The sequence below is a fragment of the Vanessa atalanta genome, chromosome 20 (assembly GCF_905147765.1).
Source record: "Vanessa atalanta chromosome 20, ilVanAtal1.2, whole genome shotgun sequence".
In the NCBI taxonomy this organism is placed as follows: Eukaryota; Metazoa; Arthropoda; class Insecta; order Lepidoptera; family Nymphalidae; genus Vanessa; species Vanessa atalanta.
This window is the reverse complement of record NC_061890.1, coordinates 7,338,556-7,363,146: the sequence shown is the minus strand read 5'-3', so window position 1 is coordinate 7,363,146 and position 24,591 is coordinate 7,338,556. Positions and strand designations below refer to the sequence as shown.

Below are 24,591 nucleotides of genomic sequence, written 5' to 3'. Positions count from 1 at the left end.
AAGTATTTTTCTGTAAATGTATATTTATTGTAATGATTTATTCGTCTAGTATTAAAAATATTAATAAGAAATTATTATAGCATTATTTTGACGGATAAGCACATAAAAAACTTACCTATGCGTCACAACAATACACAACGTATAAAAATACAAGTGTAATAGATTATTTTCATGATTTTATTCAATAAATAGATAAAAAAATGTATACTTGTGTTTTATTTGTACCTATATGTTTCTTCTTCAATTACGGAGCAAGAGGCCATTTTCGGAGGAACGTACTCACCTAGGTGGAGAAATAATTATCCAACGAGGCCGCCGCCATACCGCAACCAAAAGTTTCTCTCTCGCTTGCTTTCTGGCATAGCGTATCATCAACTGCAGCTCATTTTTTAGCCGACGTCGTCCGAAGATATCAGTTGCCCGTCAATTTCAGGCGACATGCCCGCGGCGCCATGCGGCGTAGTGCCCTGCGGCGGGTCCTTGGCATGGCCGCATCGCAAATCTTCTTTAGAGTACTGCGCATGCGTCCCGCCTGCTCAACAACGCTGAGGCTCTTCCTACTTCCTATGGAACCCCACCGCTGCATGATGGCAGCTTCCTTGTCCAGCTAGCGATCCAGCTGGTCAAATGAATACCGAGGGAGAGTGGTAAGCAGTTCTTGGGTGCTCTCGCAGGTGTGAACCTCCTCCTTGTTGAGTAGGGACTGGCTAGATAATAGGACCCACACCTGGACAGCCTTTCCTCGCGTATAATATTCATGGTCGAATTAAATTAAATGAAACATTTGATTAATAGGAGTTCGGTGATACTCGTGGAAGATTTAAAACGTACATACTACAATACAATACTTTAAAGTCTTAATGTAAATAATTTATACGCAAATAAATTTGTTTTATTATACATTCGTATACATATTAAATACTAGACAACTACTAAATATTAATATATATAAAACACGGCAGCTGACATAGTAGCATACAAAATTTTTAGTTACTTGAAAGTAAACAACGTTCGTAAAGAACACATTTGCTCGGCCGTTTTTAGTCGACTTACGTTGTAAATTGGCTACGTTAAAAAATGATATGTGAGTTCAGTTTTTAAAGTAAATTGTTTTTTTTATGCTTCTTATTTTTTTAAATACATTTATTCGGGTATATTGTTACAAAAATACTAGCGGGGCTATAACTTACGACCAAACGTTGCCGTTCTGAACTATTCATTCATAAAATTATTAATATAAAAAAATGTCGGCTAAAGTCAAAGGGTACTGTGCGGGGAGCGGGTACGTCCAACGCTCGCGCTGCCGCGCGATGTTCCCCCTATATATATATATATATATTTGTTTTTGTTTTAATTTCCGTGCGAATTATATTCTCCGAAATTTAACTTTTTTTTATTATGCGTCCTTTTTTTCGATAATTTTATTAGTCTAATATTAATCGTGGTTTCATATAATGTGATGACGTCGGCGACACTCTTTAATTTTATACCCAAATTAATTTGTATCCTTTTAATAATAATTATAGTGATTGATTGATAGCATCATATACATACATATATATTTATGCGCGTATATATTTTAAAAGTCGCATAAATTAAAACAATGGTAATAATGAGGGTTAAAATTTATTTTTAAGTTTTCTTTAAGTTAGCAGTATTCCAGGAAATCCTTCAATTCCGGTATACGCCTCAGCTACGGCTGAATGCTGGACTGTAGTTTCACTTATATTATTTGACCATGTGTGTGTACAATTATTAACCTCCTACCCCCTTTATATTTATTTATTATCATTTATTATAACAAATAAATAAAACAAAATATTAAAAACGCATTTAAAAGTTCAACCTAGTTTTATTCGACTCCTCTATAGTCGATTAAACTTATGATCTCTGACGTTCTAAAGGAACACGGTTATTACACATAAACAACTTTACAAAGATCCTAACTAACTAGACGATAGAACTAAATCGATATTTAAATATTTAAAAAAGTATTTTTTTCTTAACTAAGGTAGGCAATAGTCACAACCGGCCATAAACTATAGCACTGTAAAAAATGTTACTCATTCCTTGCATCACATCAATGTGCCGCCATCCTTGGGAGCGAGTGTGATCGCTCGAAACACAACAATAGTAAACATTACTGTGTGGCGGTAGAATATTTGATGAGTGGTTGGTACCTACCCAGATCTGCTGGCTCTATGTCCTATAACAAAGTTTTCTGGAGTACTTTTATTTTGAAGTTTACAGTGATCATAATGCCATATAAAATACGATACATACAAACAAGCCTTTGTTGGAATTTAATATATGATTCTCAATTAATTAGTATATTAAGTCATCGGGACGTTATCAATACGTTTAGTTATTAGTCAGACGTTTAAAACGACCAATACAAGTCGCGTGTGGCGTTCATAAAAAATGAAGTTGTATTTTATAGTAACAATATGTGTAATTTTTACGAATACTGTGATAGATGGATTGATTTCAAATTCCGAAGGTGCAATTGTGTTCAGAGACGATGATTATGGGAATTTGTATAATAGGAATAATGACAGAACATCTAAAAAAGAAGAAATTACTATAACAATTGAAAACAGAGCATTTATTAATGTGTCACGAATCTGTCCAGTAGGAACCGTGAAGGTTGGTGGATGGTGTATTAATGCTAAATAATGAAATTTAAAAATAGAACGTTTTCTTTTCCAAGCTGTGATAAAAAAATATAAACTGTATGTCATGTAAGTGACGCCCAATAACAATGTCGACGAACAATCAAAGGATTTTTTATGGACAAAAAAGTGAAAAAATTAGGTAAATAAATTATTAATAAAAAAATATAATTAATTCATATAAATATTGTTAATAGTACACTTATGTTTACGAATACAAATAAATAATATGAGATTGTAAAAAAAAATAATAAAAGCAAACAAATAAATTAAAAGTAATTTTAATTTTACTTTATAATTATTGTATTGTATTGTTATTTTAAAACTGATTAGGAAATAGCCCACTTATTGCAATCGATTACCACTTCGCTCTTAAGAGTATCCCTTGGACAAAATAAGTGACGTTATATTGATGCCGGATTTAAAGGATATCGAGAGATACTGTATTGTATATATATATAGAACAAGTCAAGTGACAAATGATAATTTATCTGAAATTCATTTAATGTTATTACTCCTATATTCATTTTATCAAGAAATATATTAAATAAAAAAAGCTAAATAGTCGGCACTCTGCCGACTAGTCGTCGACTTATGTATTTAAGATTATTATATATTATACTAAACTAACATTTTTATTTATTATTATTATTATATATATATATTATGTACCCCTTTTTTATCATTCGATTTTTCTAGTGATTAAATATTTGACGTGATTATTTTAACAGCTTAGCGCCTACTTCAAAAAGTTTTATCGTACATAATTTATTTTAATGATGAATTTATCCAATCAATAAATTAATCTTATTATATATTATTATTTAGTTAACTGCCAAACAGCTCTATTTATTATGGGTTGTGTTCTGAATTAAAAGCTGAGTTAACTACAGGCACTTGGAAAGTGCCATCTTAGTTCCTAAGTTTTTAATTATTATTAACTATATTATTTATAATTTTAATAAATTTTGGACAACATCACATACATTACTCTGATCCCAATGTAAGTAGCTAAAGCACTTGTGTTATGGATAATCAGAAGTAACGACGGTATCACAAACACCCAGGCCCCAGACAACATAGAAAACTTACAAACTTTTTCTACATCGACTCGGCCGGGAATCGAACCCGGGACCTCGGAGTGGCGTACCCATGAAAACCGGTGTACACACTACTCGTCCACGGAGGTCGTCAAAATATGAATAAGAATACTTTATTCATAACAAAATTATCAGTAAAATTAGATTCTGTCCGTCAAATTATAACAATCAAAACCTGTAAATTTCCCACTGATGTACTAAGGCCTCCCTCTGAGGAGAAGGTTTGGAGTATATTATACCACGCTACTCCAATGCGGGTTGGTGCATACACGTGCGGCAGAATTTCGTTGAAAGTAGACACATGCAGGTTTCCTCACGATGTTTTCCTTCACCGCCGAGCACTAGATGAATTCAACCAATTAAGCACATGCAAATTCAGTGGTGCTTGCCTGGGTTTCAACCAACAATCGTCAAACCAAGGTAAATAGTTGCTAAATACGTAAATATTTAAATAATGATATTTCTTTATACGGTGCTTGTTAACTTTCCTTAAAAGGATTTATCCTTAAGTTTTTAGTTAGTGTTCATTCAAATAAGTTTTTAAAGTATTTTCCTGTAAATTTATATTTATTGTAATGATTTATTCGTCTAGTATTAAAAATATTAATAAGAAATTATTATAGCATTATTTTGACGGATAGGCACATAAAAAACTTACTTATGCGTCACAACAATACACAACGTATAAAAATACAAGTGTAATAGATTATTTTCATGATTTTATTCAATAAATAGATAAAAAAATGTATACTTGCGTTTTATTTATACCTATATGTTTCTTCTTCAATTACGGAGCAAGAGGCCATTTTCGGAGGAACGTACTCACCTAGGTGAAGAAATAATTATCCAACGAGGCGAAGGAGGAATTCCGATGGCAGCGTGACCATCGTTGGAGCGGAGGAGTGCGGGCCGCCGCCATACCGCCACCAAAAGTTTCTCTCTCGCTTGCTTTCTGGCAAAGCGTATCATCAACTGCAGCTCATTTTTTAGCCCGAAGATTTCAGTAGCCTGTCAATTTCAGGCGACGTGCCAGGGCACCATGCGGCGTAGTGCCCTGCGGCGGGTCCTTGGCATGACCGCATCGCAAATCTTCTTTAGAGTACTGCGCATGCGGCCTGCCAGCTCAACAACGCTGAGGCCCTGCCTACTTCCTATGGAACCCCACCACTGCATGATGGGACCTTCCTTGTCCAGCTAGCGATCCAGCTGGTCAAATGAATACCGAGGGAGAGTGGTAAGCAGTTCTTGGGTGCTCTCGCAGGTGTGAGTACTCCTTGTTGAGTAGGGACTGGCTAGATAATAGGACCCACACCTGGACAGCCTTTCCTCGCGTATTCATGGTCGAATTTGTTCAGGCGATTTTGCGTTTAAATTGCCGAGGGGCAATAATCTATCTCGGCAAATGCCTGGCCACCGCAGCATTTACAATTTTAACCAGGCCTCGGTTAGGGGAAAGAGGCGATTTCATATGGTATGGTAAAATAGGTTTTAATTTATTCTAGAATTAAAGGTAGCTCAAGATTTTTAGCGCCTGTCAGTTTGTGACTTGTCTTAACGCACTGCCGTGCGTTTTCACCTTCACAATAGTATTCATCGGTGACTGCTCATTTCACAAACGACACAAATAATTAGTAATAAGCTTAGCTAAAGTTATATGTTCAATCCTGTCAGCGGTGGTTTCGGAAGCTTTGTTTTAGTGATTAAAATAGGTATTTAGATAACTTTCGCATTCGTTGGAAAAATTGATCACATTATGTACGAAATTGAGTTATTATATTATTATGTAATAAAGTTAAAAGTTTAGCTTAAACATCGATCCCTATAATTATCATTGACCAAAAAAAACATTACGAATATTACTTAACAGACCAGAAAGAAAACACACACACACACACACACCGTCGTCTACCGTCATCGTCGTCATCGTTACCACAATATATTCACGTCCGGGGATATTTTGTGGTAAAATTATCAACACTTGATACTTAAATGTGTCATCTGTTTGTCCGTATGTTTAATTTGATATATACCTGCGCCATCCGAAAGCGTAAACTTTGCTTGGTGATAGGGTTTTTCGCAAGACCGTCTGGAATGATACACAAACTCATCACAAGTTCTGTAAGTGTAACTATAAATGGTATTATAGTTCCCAAGATAGGCGGCGTATAGTGAGGAATGATTAATATTTCTTCAATGCGTCAATCTATGGCTAATGGACAATTACCAGATGGCCCCTTTAACAAAAACAAACAAACAAACAAACTTAAAGAGTTATTCTTATGCTTTAGCATGTGTCGTGTCAGATTGCCATCCATTCGGATTATTTTTTTTTCACTTTTCACCTTTCCTTTTAAGCAGATTACATAAATTCTTCTTGGCCATTATACTTGCTTGAACCGGCATTCTCAAGATTTAATTTATATAGAAATATGAGGATTCTAAAGTGCTTACAAGATGAATAAACTTGTAACCCCTAATTTCCGTTTGCATACGGTAAAGAGAACGTTTTTGGACAATGGTATACGCATATATAATAAAATACCGGGAAATGTAACCAATTTACCATTTACGAAATTTAAAAAGTTTATTAAGACTAAATTAATAAATAAGTCATATATTCATTAAAAGAGTACTTTAAAAAAAAACGCCTGAATTTAATTATACTGACGATTCAAAAACGCTACGTTGTGAAGTTTACTTAAATAAAATTGATTTGATTTTTATTTTTATTTTGATGGAAGTATATTTTCATGGAATGCACACCAGATTGCACAGAACGGTATATTTTATTTAAGTTATGTGCATAATAAATTCCTAGTTTACTAAACTACGTTATTCAATCTCGCTGGGCGGGGCCTCTTTTTATATTCATAAATGGTTCCCAACGGAAGGAGCGAACTATGGGATGTCTTCACACGATGATGAAACTAAATTATTTATCATTAATTCAATGCTTTCTGAATACCATTGAGTTATGGTAGTGTCATGAGATTGAATTACATTACTCGACTGATTCGTTTGTGTGTTGTTTTGTAATTTAGCTTATCACTTAACAAAGACAAAATAAATTCACGAACAGACTTTTTATTTGTACTGTACCAACTTTACGATTGAATAATAAATAGTAAATTTGAAGAAAAAAATTCGAAAAATCTTTTTTGTATTATAATGTTAAAGTCTCCTACAAATCAATGTTCGTCGTTCTGGAATAATCGCTTAGCATCATAAAAAACACCATGAGGTCGTACTCCTTTTTTCTTAAATCACTTATTTTTAGTACGTCGTCTGTCTGAGACTTGATGTAAATGACGTCACTAACCTTAAAACCAGTACACAACAATAGAATAATGTTGTAGTATTTATAGTAAGTAACAGTAACGAGCTATAAAGGTTCCAATGTTGGCTAATCTCTCCTTTTGGCGAAGGTGTAGAGCTGACTGACAATGCCCCAATGTGAGTCAATGGTCGATCATGCAGATTGTATATAAAAGATAAAAAAAAAACGAGATTCACCTTAAATAACAATAATCATGAAAACCATTTCAAATAAAAAAAAATTAAGTAACCTCTAAAATATTTGACACAGTTACATGTGAAAGCACTCTTAGTTAGCACGATCCAGGGGGACTACACAGAAAACAATATAAGTTTTCGGCAGAACAAGTCGAGGAAAGAGGTTTTGCCTGAAAATTTATAAACCTGAGTACAATTTTATAATAGTTTTTTTTTTTTACATAACATTCATTTAATAATAATAAATATATTTATTCACCGATCATAAGAACTGTAAAAAGAAACCAAAAAATCTTAGCAGATGAATTTTCCAAAAACTCCGCTGTTGAAAAGTGTTGGACTCAGCTAGTAGCTGATTATTACCAGCACCTATACGAATGCTGCAAACACAACGTTAAATATACATACTTAAAACTAAATACATACTTATGTTCAATTTATACAAAACTAAAATAGATTAATAAAAATAAAAAATAAATTCAAACACCAGCAGAAAACAGAAGAATGCAACAATATTATAAATCAAAATATACTTTATTCAAGTAGGCTTTTACAAGCACTTTCAATCGTCATTTAACAAACTATATTAAGTAAAGCTACCACCGGTTCGGAAAGTAGATTCTACCGAGAAGAACCGGCAAGAAAACTCAGTAGTTACTCTTTTTCAGCATCTAAAAATATAGTAAATCTTATGATATTAAACGATTCTTGTTACTCGAAAAGTACCTTAACATTAGCTTCAAAGTTTGTATTTAGACAAAGTATATTTCTTGAAGCAAATACCTCACAAAAAAATATTATAAAATTGTTTTTTATGTTATATTGGTAAAATAATTCATTTTAATTAATATTTAAAAATCGTTATCCAATTCTTGGAATAGAGGACATGTTATCAAGAGAGACTGTTTAATGACGTCATAATAGTCAGTTAATATTCATAGATATCGTGTACACGATGATGTATCCCATACCTAGCAAACTGATAAGAAGAATCTTGTTACAGAAGTAATTGGTCTTATTAGCTGTTAAACGTTCATCTAATCACCCCAACGAAGACGGCTTTTCATAGCGAGCGATCAACGATAGCATTATACTACCCAAACCGGACAATCAGACAAAATAGTCTACTAAAATGGTCCCTCGGAGATTTGGTGCGGTAATGGGTAACCACTGGTCTAATTTATTTTATTGGAAGATTCTTCTTGAGACTGGCGCTAACTACCTAAGAATGCAGGTATATGCTACTGGTAACGAGGAAGTTACTCACGACGAACTGCGTGGAAGTGAATTTCGTTATACTTTTGATTTGTTCGGACGAGAACCGGTGTATTCAACATGGTATGGACGTTGGCTGAGAGCCGAGATGGCCCAGTGGTTAGAACGCGTGCATCTTAACCGATGATTTCGGGTTCAAACCCAGGCAGGCACCACTGAAATTTCATGTGCTTAATTTGTGTTTATAATTCATCTCGTGCTCGGCGGTGAAGGAAAACATCGTGAGGAAACCTGCATGTGTCTAATTTCAACGGAATTCTGCCACATGTGTATTCCGCCAACCCGCATTGGAGCAGCGTGGTGGAATATGCTCCAAACCTTCTCCTCAAAGGAGAGGAGGCCTTTATCCCAGCAGTGGGACATTTACGGGCTGCTAATGCTAATGCTTTGATTTGTTGGAACAAAGAACGTATAGAGATCTAAAAACTGTACAGTCTAGCGAAGTTATTAAACTGGTTGCCGCTAATTCAGAAAGACCTCAATGCTAAGGTCAGTAGAACATATCTCGAGCCCCTCTCAGTAAATCGGCGTAAGTAATAGAAACAAAAGGACAACATAGCAGTTTTTAGTAACGAGAAATATTATGAAAACATTTTTCGAATTCAAAATCAAACATTTTTATTCAACATTTCGACACAACATTCAACTGCCACCGGTTTGAATCGAAAATTTATCTTGGTGTAGGGTTCTGTGCAAGCCCGTCTGGGTAGGTGCCAAGCACTCATCAGATATTCTACCGCCAAACGACAGCACTCAGTATTGTTATGATCCGGTTTGAAGGGTGAGTGAGCCAGTGTAACTACAGGTACAAGGGACATCGTATCTTCGTTCCCAAGGTTGGTGGTGCCTTGGTGATTTAGGGGATCACTCATATTTCATACAGCGCCATTGTTGTGTGACCACTTACCACACTTATCAGGTGACCAATTCATTCAAGTATATTTATTATTTTGAATTTAATAACAAATGACATCAGATTTCTTAAAAGAACAACAGTTTAAAGTAAATATTTCTTGTACTTTACCTTCCAATGTCAATTTAATAAAATGATCCAACATACGAACAAGATCTACTTAACAAAAGTGTACACATTAAACATGAGTAAATTGTGCAATATTATCCTTCCTACAAAGAACGTTGTGTGTAACCTTAGACTAGTCGTGTCTTAGTGTTGCAAACCGCTGGTCACTTTACACGGGTGAGTAATACTATATTTTTTTCCGTCGTATGCCTTGCTACAATTCAAGTATTTATAATCACAAATTTAGTAAGAACAAAATATTTTATTTTGACGTGTGTGTGTGACGTTCGATTTTTAAATTTTTGTATATACACGTATGTAATGCATTGATGAGAATTATATTGTTTGATATGGAACTGTCTTATTGACATTTTTTTCTGAAAATATTACATTATTATATTTTTATATATAAAAAAAACAAACTTCAAAGTATTATAATAATCATCATATATACTATAAGTGAATTCCTATGTTAGCACACTTGTGGAATCAAACGACTACCTAAAATAGACGTATTTTCTCCAATGTAATATCCATAATATTACATATTCAAAAAAATAAAAAACCGTCTCGATTTTCTTTTCTTATCTCTTCACAAGTTTGAATTATTTTCTTATCCAAAAAAATAAAATTTTTCACTTCGAATTTCAAAAATAAATTTTTACTCGAATAGAGAAATTTGAACTTCAATTTGATACCTTGAATGCATCAATAGAATTTCATAAAACATAATTATTTAAATTATTAAAAATATATGCAGTTTTATTTAAAAAAAAAAACAAAAAAACATGTTTAACAATAACATGCGTATATTCATTTATATTTTGAAATCGAACCCTTGCCGGCTTAACGCGGGTACAACAAGAGTCTATTAACAAATTATAGATTCAAGAACGAGCATTAAAAAATATCTCACATTTTTCATTAAGTTAATATTCACGTTCTATATATTGATACAAACTGGATTAAAATACGTTGCTTAGTTTAAAAAATCTAAGCGTACAGCGCCTGTGTTTTATACTATGTTGCCATGTGTACATATAAGATATGTTTAAAATTAATTCAATTACGTAAAATGTCGATTCAAAAGTGCTCGTAAGAGTCTATTTGAGTAAAGTATATTTTGATTTGATTTGTCAAGAACACGAAACACGCCGGTCACGTCAATAGTCTAAATTTAAAGCGTGTAACTGCAAGACAGAGCTACTTATGTATATAATGATATGATATACTATAACCTTCTCCGAAACGCTCTTCAGATTTTGATATAATTTTATGTACATTGGTTTCAGTTAGTTAAAAAAAGTATCTTCGTTTGCTAGTATAGATATAGCTTACGTATATGACATATAGCCTAAATTAAATAAAAATAATTGTTTAATTATTGTTATATGTAATAAAAATATTATATGCCGAATAAATATCAGTTAAAATTTAAATCGATTTTAAAAATAAATATTTATTAAAGATTTTGAATTCGCGTCGCAAATAACAATAAAATTTTTGATATTTTTCTCAAAATTAAAAATGAATCAATTAAATTTTATTATACTATTATTAAATATAATTCGCGGTTTTGTGACCTTATCTCATCAGTCCAAATGACGTAGGTAATTATATATGTATAGAAGAAATTAACTATACATCTATATGTGTCAAAATATCTGTCTTTTTAAGTTAATATGGCTATTTTCAACTAACAAAATCAATACAACCATATTTTATTTTGTATGTTTTTATTATAATTATTAACGAAGCTTAAAATAAAAAAGCAGAAAAATATTTAAGACTTATTCAAAAATACTGTTAATTTTCTATTTTATCAAAATCTGTTAAGTCTTTTACAAGTTATATCGAGGTGACGTTAACTTACTTTTTTTTCTAAAGTGGTACCCAGCGCCCATAATCATTGGGCGCTAAAACAAATATTAACCATACCTCACATGACCAATGCGCCCCCAACCTTGGGAACGATATTGTGTCCCTTGTGCCTTTAGTTACAGCGGCTCACTCACCCTTCAAACCTGAACAAAATACTACATATTGCTGATTGTTTTTTTTTTTAATGTTATCGGTAGGCGGACGAGCAAATGGGCCACCTGATGGTAAGTGGTCACCACCGCCCGTAGACAATGGCGCTGTAAGAAACTTTAACCATTCGTTACATCACCAATGCGCCACCAACCTTGGGAACTAAGATGTTATGTCCCTCGTGCCTGTAGTTACACCAGCTTACTCACCCTTCAAACCGGAACACAACAATACTGAGTACTGCTGTTTGGCGGTAGAATATCTGATGAGTGGGTTGTACCTACCCAGACGGACATGCACAAAGCCGTACCACCACGTAAAATGGTGGTAGAATATATTATGAATGAGTAGTACCACCAAGTAAACATAACTAACTGTAATATCCAAACGTGGATATAATGGCATATCTGTAATTAATAAAATTTACGACGATATTAATAATTATATAAATACTTAAATTATAAAACTGACAATTAATTAAATATAATAAATGATACTTAAGTTCCACTTAATAAAACTAATCGTTAACGTTTAACTATAAATACTTCAACAGTACGAGTATGTGACGGAGGTTTTACTCAGAATTGTTGTGTTCCGGTTCAAAGGGTGAGTGAGCCAGTGTAACCACAGGCACAAGGGACATAACATCTTAGTTCCCGAGGTTGGTGACGCATTGGTGATGTAAGGAATGGTTAATATTTCCAAAATAATTTAACTCCTTACATTTGTCACGTATATCACTGATATGATGACGAAAAAGGAAAGGAAGCCAATAATGACGACTAATAACGTTTTACTTACTTGATTAAACAACAATCCGTATAAAGATTTACTTATGCCATTATTGACTATTCTAAGCTCGATAATTGTAAATGAATGTGAAGAACACCTGCACGGCGATTCGAAGCAAAAATGACTTAAGTGGCGTTTTATTTGTTAAGCTATGGCCATACCTATTTGAGGAAGCCACTGCGAAGTTTCTTTGTTGAACTACTTCACATGGTTTCAAGTATGCGGTCGGCCACACAGGTGTCGGAGAAGTCTTGCAAATATTTGCGCATCACCATCGAATATCTGTCGCCTCATTGTTGACACTATATTGCTCGATCAATAAACAACTATCAGTTTATGGCCTTCGTAAAACAAAGTCTATACAATAGAATAATATTACAGACTGAGTTTCTTTCGCCGGTTCTTCTCAGGTCAGGGTGTTTTCTTTTTCCCAACCGGTGGTAGTGTTTAATTTGACCATCAATAAGAAAGTGTAATACTTCTATATTGAAAAAAGGAATTTGAGTTTGAGTTTGAGTAATCGTCCCAACAGTTCACAGTAAGTGGTCGCCTCCATAAACATATATTTATTAGTGCAGTACGAGTATTTAAATGCTACGGAATTCGAACATCGACACTACCCAACTCTATATTGAGTCAATTATAATATAATTTTAATTGCATAAGTAAAGCAGAAAATAAAACAAGATTACCGTGAATCAGCAAAGAGAGATACATAAGACAGGAGCAAGTAACGACATTATTTCAAAAATATATTTAAGTTGTAAGTCATAAGTATAAACGTGGTCAATTACGTTACGTTACGTTACTGAGGGCAATTATCGATGCGGTAATTAGATCAGTGACTAGGAGTAAAGGACATAATACGGTACAAAACGTTGATACGCACATACAGAATATACCGTCTGATCGAATATTTAATTTAAATATAGTGTATAACGAGGTATCTATTCATCCGTTTTTTTTATTCAAATTTAATTTAAATTTGGTAATAGCTTAAATTACAATTGAAATACAATCTATATAAGTTATATAAATATATAGTTTACACCAAGGCGCAGAATTTATAACCGTTTACTTCATCAGAAATGCTACTACTGTAAAAAAAAATAGGGTATCTGCTAACCGATCTACGAGGAAAATACACCGGACGCGATCGCTGTCGGAAACCAGCTGTTAATATTTTATAATTTCACTTTGGTGGTCCAACGACATATTTTAACTAATGCAGCTAACGACTGGTCACTGTTTTAGTAAGTACCTGTGTAACATCGAAGACGATGTGTTACTACTGTGACGTAGACCGGAACACTAACTAATATACCAAGAAACAGACCTTGGTCCACAAAGTTTGACGAGACATTTCCCTGCTAGCAGCTGTGTCAGTGATGCTCGGCCGAGAATGGGCGTGGAAGGACAGTCTTCTTCTATCAGGCCGACATCATAAAGAAAGGATTGGTGGGATCAGTGAAGGGCCTATTTATTTTGGCGACGAAGACAAAAAAGAAATTCTGGCCCTCCACTCCCACTGACCCTGCACTCGAGTTTTAAAATATACGGACATATAAGCAAAAATCGTTTATTCAGATCCCGATGGCTCTTAGAAGGATGACAGCCTCGCACCGCCACACACATGCCACACGCAATACAGATAAGTGAAGCGGGCCGAAATCTCTCCGGGGGAACTCCATCGAGCCGTGACTGGAGCGAGACGTAGGAGTGATCGATGTTTATCCGGATTCCGCAATCTCTTTGAGGCACTATGAAGTTGTTCGAATTATTAAAAAAAAAAAAAAACAATATTCTATTATTCTAAGCAACATTTGTTTCGTTATACTATTATTAGTTTTAAAATAATTACCAACTGGTGACACCCTTGACTTTACATTACGTAAGTAAATATAATTACGTCTTTTACGTGGTGAAATAAATAAAATAATTTGCAGTAACGCGAAGTTGTGTTTAAAAGTGCAAAAGGTAATATTCGTTCATTATTCTATTAATAAAATAGTTATTAATTTTACAGCGGGTTACATTCAATTTTATAACAGTTTTATTCATATTAATAGCCCACACTTTTTATGGTATCACGAAGTAAGAGCCGAGATGGCCCAGTGGTTAGAACGCGTGCATCTTAACCGATGATTTTGGGTTCAAGCCCAGGCAGGCACCACTGAATTTTAGTTTTTTGAGGAAAACATCGTGAGGAAACCTGCATGTGTCTAATTTGAACGAAATTCTGCCACATGTGTATTCCACCAACCCGCATTGGAGCAGCGTGGTGGAATATGCTCCAAACCTTCTCCTCATAGGGAGAGGAGGCTTAGCCCAGCAGTGGGAAATTTACAGGCTGTTTATTTTATGTGTTTATGAAGTAAATTCTGAAAATAATATTTACACGATTTCATTTAATATTCATACATGAAACGGCGATTCACAAATATTTTTGTAAACTTTAAATTGTAATAACATTTGAATGTCTCAACGAAATCGAGGTAATTTTTTTACAATTTTTTTCACTTTTAATTTTTACATTCATATTTTTAATCTGTTCTGATTATTATCCCGAAAACATATACAGATAAATGAAATCAAAATAATGATTGTTTCGGTATAGTGATTTCAAATAGTCGTATTGGGTTAAAGCATTTGTGTTTGTATAGGAGATTTCCTCTATAAGAAATCTGTAGTTGCTCTGAGACATTTCTGTCTAACAACATACATTCGAGCAGCGCCTTGAAATAAGTTTGTTTCCCTTTGGGAGAAAGAGTATTTTACCCAGCAGATACTATCTTACATTAAAAAAATATATATAAAAAAAATTCTATGTTTGAACCTTAATATTCCTGAATATTACATTAGAAGTCATTAAATTTCCTTTTATAAATATATTATGTTCGTGACGGTGACAGAAAATTACGCGACTAAATAAATTGGTTTCGATTCGATATAATTTGTTTTCAACATATTGTTATGTAAGACGATACATTCACAAAAATATTCACATTGACATAATTACCTAAAAAAAAAAAATTAATCCAAGAAATTATTGGTTCTTGAGTACGTAGCATGATATTTATATCGTCAATACCCTTTATCAAAATCTCTAATATATATCGTAAGGGAAGGACGACTGGAACGGGTAAATGATGGATATAATCTTTGTCATTTTTTTAAATTAATTTATTCATATTACAAACGATTAAAGATGTGAGTTTTGTTACGTATTAACGTCGTTACTACTCAATCAATCATGATAAAATTATGCACTTTGTCAAGGTTACAAAATATATTTACCTTACCTTAGAAATTAAATATTTATAAAATATAAACTGTGTTAATATACGACTATTTACACGTTGATTGATTGGCTTATTACCGAACTATCGACCCGCCTCGGCGTCGCACGGGTGCAATGCTGATACTAAATATACTACAGAAAGTCTTACAACGATCACAGTTTTTCAGTCATTAGACAATATAAGCCGCTATGTCCCTGCGTTTTAAATTTGTAATATCTTCGAAAATATTTATTAAATGACATGCAAATGTAAATGGCCATATGGATCTATATTAAATGAACAATGTATTTAAGGTACTTAACTGGATAATGATTAATGCTGTATTGCTTAAAATCGCTTCGAAAATAAGCCATTATTTCTCGTAAAAAGTAAACGATAAAAATGCTTATTGTGGGTTATCCCTAAGAGATAGACATATACCATCGCGGACATTTTTGAAGACCTTTTTAAGGTCTACAACACTGTAGTACACTATTTTGATCTAACACGTAGGTTTCAGCCAGCGTTTGTAATGTAAGCGCAAAAAATGTGTATATTTATATACATATATATAAATGTGTTTACATCACTTTAGAAACTTCTAAAATTATCAGTGTTTCTGTACTATATTGTGCATGTTATCTTTCCCTTGAAACTATCTATCTATTTAAAAAGAAACCGCATCAAAATCCGTTGAGTAATTTTAAGCATACATAGGGACAGACAGCGGTAAGCGACTTTGTTTTATATTATGTAATGATGATAATGATGACATGATATAATAACACGTCATAATCATGTTATACTGATACAATTAAATTAAGTGACTTCTGAACTGTATATAATTGTATGGTAATTGTTTTTTCCAAAGGTTTTTCATCTGCTTGAGCAGTCTTGTGTAATTAAATGACTTCACTCACTTGAGGTCGAATTTCAATCAATTAAACCGTGACCTTTTATTGATTACACTTTATAGTACCTTTATACTTTATTACATCATAACCAACGGAGAAAATATTTACTATATTAGAAATTCAGGTATCCTTCTTTTACGTTACTCTCAATCTTAAGGGGCAAATAATAAATATTAAATCGTATGCTTTATACTGTAAAAAATAATTGGACATTTGATGGTTTTCATGATACACATGTCTATGAACCCTGTTGAGGTCCAGCCTCACGTTGGGTTACTAAAAAGTTATCACGTTTTTCTGTCAAAAAGTCTGAAAGTTACCGTAAGCCCTTACAAGAACGTAAAGCCGTCGGCTTCTCGCCTGGACCCTTTCTGGTCATATCAAGTTTTCTTTGTATCGAATTATGAGCCATTATTCAATCGCTGTTGAGACTGAGAGTCCAATTTATTATAAAATATATTTATATTTTAATTAAGTATTTTTATTTTAGAAATTGAAACAAAATGGAGACAATTGCTTATCATCCACTTCTAGAAGTGCAGCAGGAGGACGTAAAAAAGGTTCGACAGTTTTTCGACTTAGACGATGTCAATAGAATCAAAGAGAGCTTGGAAGCGATCGAAGAATGGTGTAAGAAGCAACCTCATTTGGTGGAAGCTTTTCAATACTTACGTAAGTTCATATACCTCAGTAGCCTAGTAGTTAATTCATATGGCTGCAAATCCAGATGTCCACAGATGTATCACGAGTGTGTGTGGATATAACCCTAATTCTAAAACTATAGCATTATTTACATGAATTTGTGTTATTCTTATGATAATAGTTTTAAAATATCATTTTTTTATATTTATTTAATAGTATTATCATTATTCGTTTCAGGTACAAATATGCTGGAACGTTTATGGATTTTATCAAGAGGCTCGGTAGAAGGGACAAAAATTAAAATAGACAAATTCTTAACGATGAGAGGAATGACGCCGGAATTAAGTTTGAACAAATCCTACGAAGAGTTCGAGAACTTTTTGGACTGCGTGTAAATATTACATAAATTTAAAAAAAAAACCTTCGAATTTTGAAAACTTACATTTATATATATTTTTAAAAATATTGGTAGACGGATTTGTTGGATGCGGATTGGTTGAACGGTTACAAGGGCCATCTTTGTGCTATAAGAAGTACTAACGATTCCGAAAATGGCCAATGCGACATCAACCTTGGGGCCTAAGATATTTTACCCCCTTGTTCACCGTTTAAGCCGGAACACAAAGATACAATTCTATTAAGCGAATTAATTCATGTTTATCCAAATACAACAAAGCACAGTCCACATTAATCGTAGCACGTATGTAATGTTAGATATTAGAGCTGAGATGGCCCTATGGTTAGAAAGCGTGCCTCTTAACCGATGATTTTGGGTTCAAGCCCAGGCAAGCACCACTGAATTTTCATGAGCTTAATTTGTGTTTATAATTCATCTGGTGATCGGCGGTGAATGAAAACATGGTGAGGAAACCTGCATGTGTCTAATTTCAACGAAATTCTGCCACATGTTTATTCCACCAACCCGCATTGGAGCAACGTGGTGGGATATGCTCCGAGACCTTCTCTAGTTGTTAATGTAAAAAAAATATGATATTATCGTAATGCAGAATGTATGTAATCATTGACTCAATTTGTATCACAGTTTCCATTTAAATATGAACATAACGAAGTGATATATATTTTTTAAAAGTCAATCATCATAAGAGATAATTAGGGATAATTTTCAATATCAGATAGTTTCTTTTTTTTAATTAATAACGGTAAAATTAACTATTGATAGGGGAGTCGTAGGTCTTCTTATGATGGTTTGCTTCGACGCCGAGCAAGACCTCTGGTTTGAATTCGCAATATACTTTAAAATTCACGTATGGTTTGACCATCTCGGCACTTAGACTCGTAACATTATGAAATCGTTCTGCGTCAGAAACATTACAGAGATAAACCGTGCGATCAAATTTGACCCTGAAGTTTTACTCTTATTTGGACTTAAGAATTTTGACTTCAACATTTTATATTTATAAAATGCATTAAACACATTTTGTATAGTATATATTGTATCGTAATAAATAGTTATTATATAAAAGATAAATGCTTAAAATCTATTGTAACAAATTGTTTTTGAAAGCAGAGTTGTTACTTACCCTTAACTAGCTTACGCCTGCGTGTGTTGTAGTTGGTATGAGGTATCTTAAGGTTAAGTCCGAGCTATCTAATTCAAACTTAATCCAAATCCGATTGAGTAGCGATCATCCACACATAAAAACTTTCAAATTTATAATACTAATAGTATGTTTGCAAAATACATAATACATGTTACGGTTTATATTTAAAGTTATAAAATAACTATTAAAATTCTGTGGAAAATATTCATATAACCTTTAAAATGAACGCACTTTTGTTGCAGACTGTACGTGCCATTGCCAAAACTATGCCCTACAGATCAGTCTAGGGTCATGGTAACACAAATTATATCAGGAAAATGGGAGCACTTTAGTTTATTATCATACTTAAGATATTGTTTTATGGTATGTATTCTTATAAATTTACGAGTGTATAAATCACGAATCGTTAACTCACAGCTTACTGACATAATTTGAAGGGCGTGTGTATAGATCTTTCTCGAACGATCGATTATTAACCAACAGCTATACACAGGTTTCGATTGTGATTAAAAAATGTATTGTTGAGCTCTTTTGTTCTCTTCTTGCAGAACATGATTTTTAAATGTTATAATGTGCTATACAAAATTGACATTAATAGTTATAATATTTGTAGGTCATACGCATCAGAATAGCGTATCCATACCGTACCGTAATCAGGTCAACATTTCACGAGTGAGATAGTGGTGTAAACGTAATAGGAAATAACAAATAATAATAATTATATTTATCACAATACTTGGTTTCAACAATTCTGTAAAAAGTATATAAAAACTCCTTACTCAAACAAAATATTCTTTATTTAAAATACACTTTTAAAGGCAGTTTCTAATCGTCGTATTACTGATTCAACAACGGCATAGAATGGAATGGAATAGAACGAACAGTAGTTAGTTCTATTCCAATATTTTAAATACTAAGTTATATCAAGCAAATTCCTTTCAGTACGACCAATATAAGAAGACACGCAACGCAAACTCATAATGTCTCTTGGTTGAAAATCTTAACACATGTACCATCATATTTATAACTACATTAACTGTGGCATAAATTCTAAAAGAGCATACTTTAATAAAGCACTTGGGTAATGTCACATAACACTTAATAATTCACGTAATACATGCAATAATTATACTGACCTAATTTAAACAAGTTTGGACCAGTGTTATTAAATAACTTTAATACCGACTTAATACTCTTGTAAGTTGTTATGAATTAGAAGTTAATCCTGATAAAAAATGCCTTAAGTTCAGTTTATTTGACATACTGATTATATCTTGGTGATAGGATTATGTGCCCGTCTAGGGAGATGCCAACGCTTTATCATACACTAAATCTCCAAACAGTATATATTAATATATGTATATAATATAGAGCCGAGATGGCCCAGTGGTTAGAACACGAGCATCTTAACGGATGATTTCGGGTTCAAACCCAGGGAGGCACCACTGAATTTTCATTGTGTTTATAATTCATCTCGTGCTCGACGGTGAATGAAAACATGGTGAGGAAACCTGCATGTGTCTAATTTCAACGAAATTCTGCCACATGTGTATTCCACCAACCCCCATTGGAGCAGCGTGGTAAAATATGCTCCAAACCATATCCTTAAAGGGAGAGGAGGCCTTAGGCCAGTAGGAAATTTAAAGGCTGTATATTGTCAGTGTACAGACACAAGTGATATAGCATGTATTTTCGCAAGTATGGTAACGCATCTATGTAAGAGATAACGTAAATTTCTTACAGCTAAAATGTCTGGAGGTGATAGTAACTACTTTACCTTATTATATATCAAAGTAAAAGTAAAGTAAATCTGTCTCACTATCGGGCTAAGTCCTCCTCTAATTTTTTGAGAAAAAGGTTCCACCGCACTGCTATAATCCAGAACGCGTGGACATTGTTATTCGTCACATTTAGGTTCCTTAGGATGTTTTCCTTCGCAACTAACTTATAAATACGGATTATATATACTTGGAGGTTGGGTTCAGCGTAATCCTGTCTGGTTAGTTGCCATCAACTCATTTTAAATTCGAGGTTTGAAAGGCGAATGAGACAGTGTAACTACAGGCACAAGGGAAATGACATATCGGTTCTCAAGGCATATTGGAGATGTAAGGAATGGTTAAAATTTTTTACGATGCCAATTTCCATGGGCGGTGGTAACTTTTTACATCAGACGGCCTTAATAATTGCCCGTCATATAATATTTACTCAATTAAAACAATGTCACAATAACCCTTTAACTTTTCCACGTTTTCCTTGTATAACGGGCTCCCTTGAAATCGTTCTGGCCAAAAACGATGAAGATATCTTTTAATAGAAAATTTAAATCTGACCTTTTTATTAAATTACTTTTTTTTATTTCAGATAGGCGAATACAGATTGCATCACGATTACTGTTTATCAGAGAGATATATAATAGACCTTAGCAATGTTAACATACAGCTTCTTACGAAACTTAATCCAATTATTTTGAAGAAGGGGGAAATTTTATGCACGGTATAGTATTTTATCACTATCCTTACTAATAATATAAATGTGAAAGTTGTTTATTTATAACGCTTCCATGTCGTACTTGGCTAGTTACTGAAACAGCAGGAAAAATACTCAGGACGCCTAACATTTGACACCCCTCAGTTCTTCCAAAGCGTAAAAGCTACGGGTGGTAAAATAATTTATAGATTACATTATATGACTTTAATTATTTCCTTGGATAACCTATTATAAACATCCCTATTTAGTAGCCTTAGTCCCGGGTAATAAGCTCAATTAGCCAGGGTAATTACAGGGCTAAGTGACATAACTTCTTAGTTCTCAAGGCCATTTAAGGGAATACTTAATAATTCATACAGCGACCTATATAAAAATAAAGATTTATTCATTTTCAAATAATGCCTGTATATAATTAATTTAATTGATATAACCACTGTACTTTGTACACTCAGATCTTGGCCGAGGTACTCGTAGTTGTTTTTATTTGAGAAATATACATAAAATGCATTAAATATTACAACACAGCGCTGTTTGAACTCGCGCCTTTATTGCGTTCAAGGTAGTGTAGTAATTATGATAATGTTCGGTTACTTTATTCAAGAATCGAATCGTTTGCGTACGAATAATATTTGCCTACGAGTCGTTGATCAGAAACTATTTAATTTTTTCTTTACGCCTACCTAAGATGATACGGTGATATGACAAATAGGAAATTATCAATATATATTTGGTTTAGCTTTGACAATTGGCAGCAGTTCTGTTCGGTCGTTGTAATTTTATATAATAAAACCCTTAAATCTGTATTTTTAGTAGTTATTTTATGTCAGTATGGAGTGATGTATTCTCAGGAGAAAACAGTTCGTAATGTTTCTAGTTTTGACAGCTCCTTTCTTATAGAGACTGTTGATCGTATCCTTGTCATATTTCGTATGCATCTCTGGTCTGCCTGGTAATAATAAATCATCCATTATTCATTAATTATCTATAGTCTATGTACCTACTTTATGTCTTATTTGGGTAAAAACCATTGTATTCATCATCTGGAACTTGACATAGTACTTCAAATATGTACAATATACAATGTTTTTAATTGATAATAAGTTAATAAATTGAACTGGAGTTTATTTTATCATCTAGAATTAATTTAATTTCATTTTTAGGAAGGCTATGGAACGAAGATCAAAGGGATTCATATATTGAATGCTCCCTCATTTGTAGACAAATTTGTTTTTTTAATCAAACAAGGACTTAAAGAGAAAGTGGCGAAGAGGCTGCACGTTCATTCATCATATGAGGAATTATACAAAGAGATTCCGAAGGAAATTCTTCCAAAAGACTACGGCGGTGACGGGCCCAGTTGCGCTAACTTAGCTGGTATGTAACAAATTATGGATTAAATAATTACGTGACGATTTCATACTTACATATATGTATACTTACTTTACTTACTTGGTGGTAGGGCTTTGTGCCTACGTAAAGTAAAACCCATTCATTAGACATTCTACCGCCAAATAACAGTACTCAGTATTGTTGTGTTCCGATTTGAGAGGTGAGTGAGCCAGTGTAAGTACAAGGGATCTTAGTTCCCAAGGTTGGTGGCGCATTGGCGATGTAAGGAATTTTTAATATTTCTTACAGCGCCAATGTCTCTGGGCGTGATATTGCAAAAAAAATCGTGATACATTGAGAGAATCATTAATACATCCATTTATAAATTTTAAGTAAAATCGATATAATAAAATGAGTTAATTTTTACCCGTTTACTTTATAATGAATAACCAACAATTCACCGCTGTATTAACAGACAGCGGTACATTCAATGGGTGTAAAGCATTTTTTATTTCTTTCAACCATGGATCGATGCCTATAGGTAATAACATCATAATGGTCAATTTGATCATGGACCTTCCTAAATACATATTTTTTTACAAGCTTGGGCATGTATGTATAACCACTTATAACGCATTCCAAAGAAGTGTCTATTTATTTATTGAATTAGCTTTATAGTGGACGTCATTGTAACGGCTACTATAGTTACAATGACGCGGGGGGAAAACTCACAACCGCGAGTAATGACGTCATATTGACAACTGTAATAATTAAATAAAGATATTTATAAGAATATTCCATTAACTTACCCGCAATGGAGCAGCATGGTGGAATATGCTCCAAACCTTCTCCTCAAAGGGAGAGGAGGCCTTAGCCCAGCAGTGGGAAATTTACAGGCTGCATAATGTATAAGAATATTTTGAATATTAAGTCATTAAATATATACAAATATGGATTTAAAATAGTGGAAATTTTGGCTTTTAAAGCTTGAATCTAGAGTAGTGCAAAATGATTCATTAAAAGTATACCTCGTCTTATTGTCACCACTGGTCGTTTTTTGCCTAGAGGATCGGAATTAATAGATATATGATTTAATTGGATATTGATGTGTGATTTGTGTTTCTACACGCGTTGAATATAATTCTGTCACATGTGTATTTAAAGACCCACTTGGTAAATTAATCTCTCGACCTTATAATATTTAATACGAGACGGGTTTTTTTTCATTACAGTAAGACATTAATAATTTTCTTTTGTTATTTTTTTTTTTTTTAGAGAAATGGAAGAATGTCTTCAAGACCGATGAATCGAAGAAAATAATAGATCAATGCAATAAGCTCGTGACAGATGAATCGAAACGTAGTTCGGTTAAATTCAACGAAGAGTACTTGGGATTACCTGGTTCATTTAGAAGATTAGACGTCGATTAATTTTATTTATTTTTTTATATACAAAGCTCAAGAGTATAATTATTATATTTGTATAAATAATTTATTACATAATTTTTGTGCAACGGGTGGATGTGACGCTATTTTATTTTTACACACTGTTTTTGATGTGAAATGTAGATAAAGACGCTTGTAAAAACTCACGCAGATATAAATAAAAAAAAAATAATTAAAGCACTGGAAAGTATACTCCAGATCTAACTGGAGACGGAGATCTGTTTATTTAAGCGCGCTTATATCGATGACGTAATAAAAACGTCCAAAATACTTGTACTTTTATTCTACCCTTGACATTATGTTTATATACGCGAATACGACTTTTTGAGCACCATAAAGTCGTAAGTCGTCTCTATGATCATTGACGACTATTGTCGAGGATGGCCTTGCAGGGGCTCCAAGATTCTCATATAAACTGGCGCATCCCAAAGGTTCATCATTCAAAGAAGATCTCTATCAGTCTTACCTACCTACATCACAAATTTTCTTATTAGATAAGTCCTAGAAATTAATTGCTTTGAAAA

The 24,591-nt window shown here is 33.4% G+C and overlaps 1 protein-coding gene across 1 annotated transcript; it reads left to right on the top strand.

The window, feature by feature from the left end:
* Positions 1–9,670: 9,670 nt before the first annotated feature.
* On the top strand, positions 9,671–24,337 carry LOC125071819 (alpha-tocopherol transfer protein-like). Its single transcript, XM_047682213.1, has 7 exons — positions 9,671–9,758; positions 17,090–17,271; positions 17,479–17,632; positions 19,046–19,166; positions 21,168–21,299; positions 22,454–22,667; positions 23,898–24,337. Exons 2-7 carry the CDS (start codon positions 17,103–17,105, stop codon positions 24,050–24,052), a joined length of 945 nt encoding a protein of 314 aa, XP_047538169.1. The 5' UTR covers positions 9,671–9,758; positions 17,090–17,102; the 3' UTR covers positions 24,053–24,337.
* The last annotated feature ends 254 nt before the right edge of the window (positions 24,338–24,591 follow it).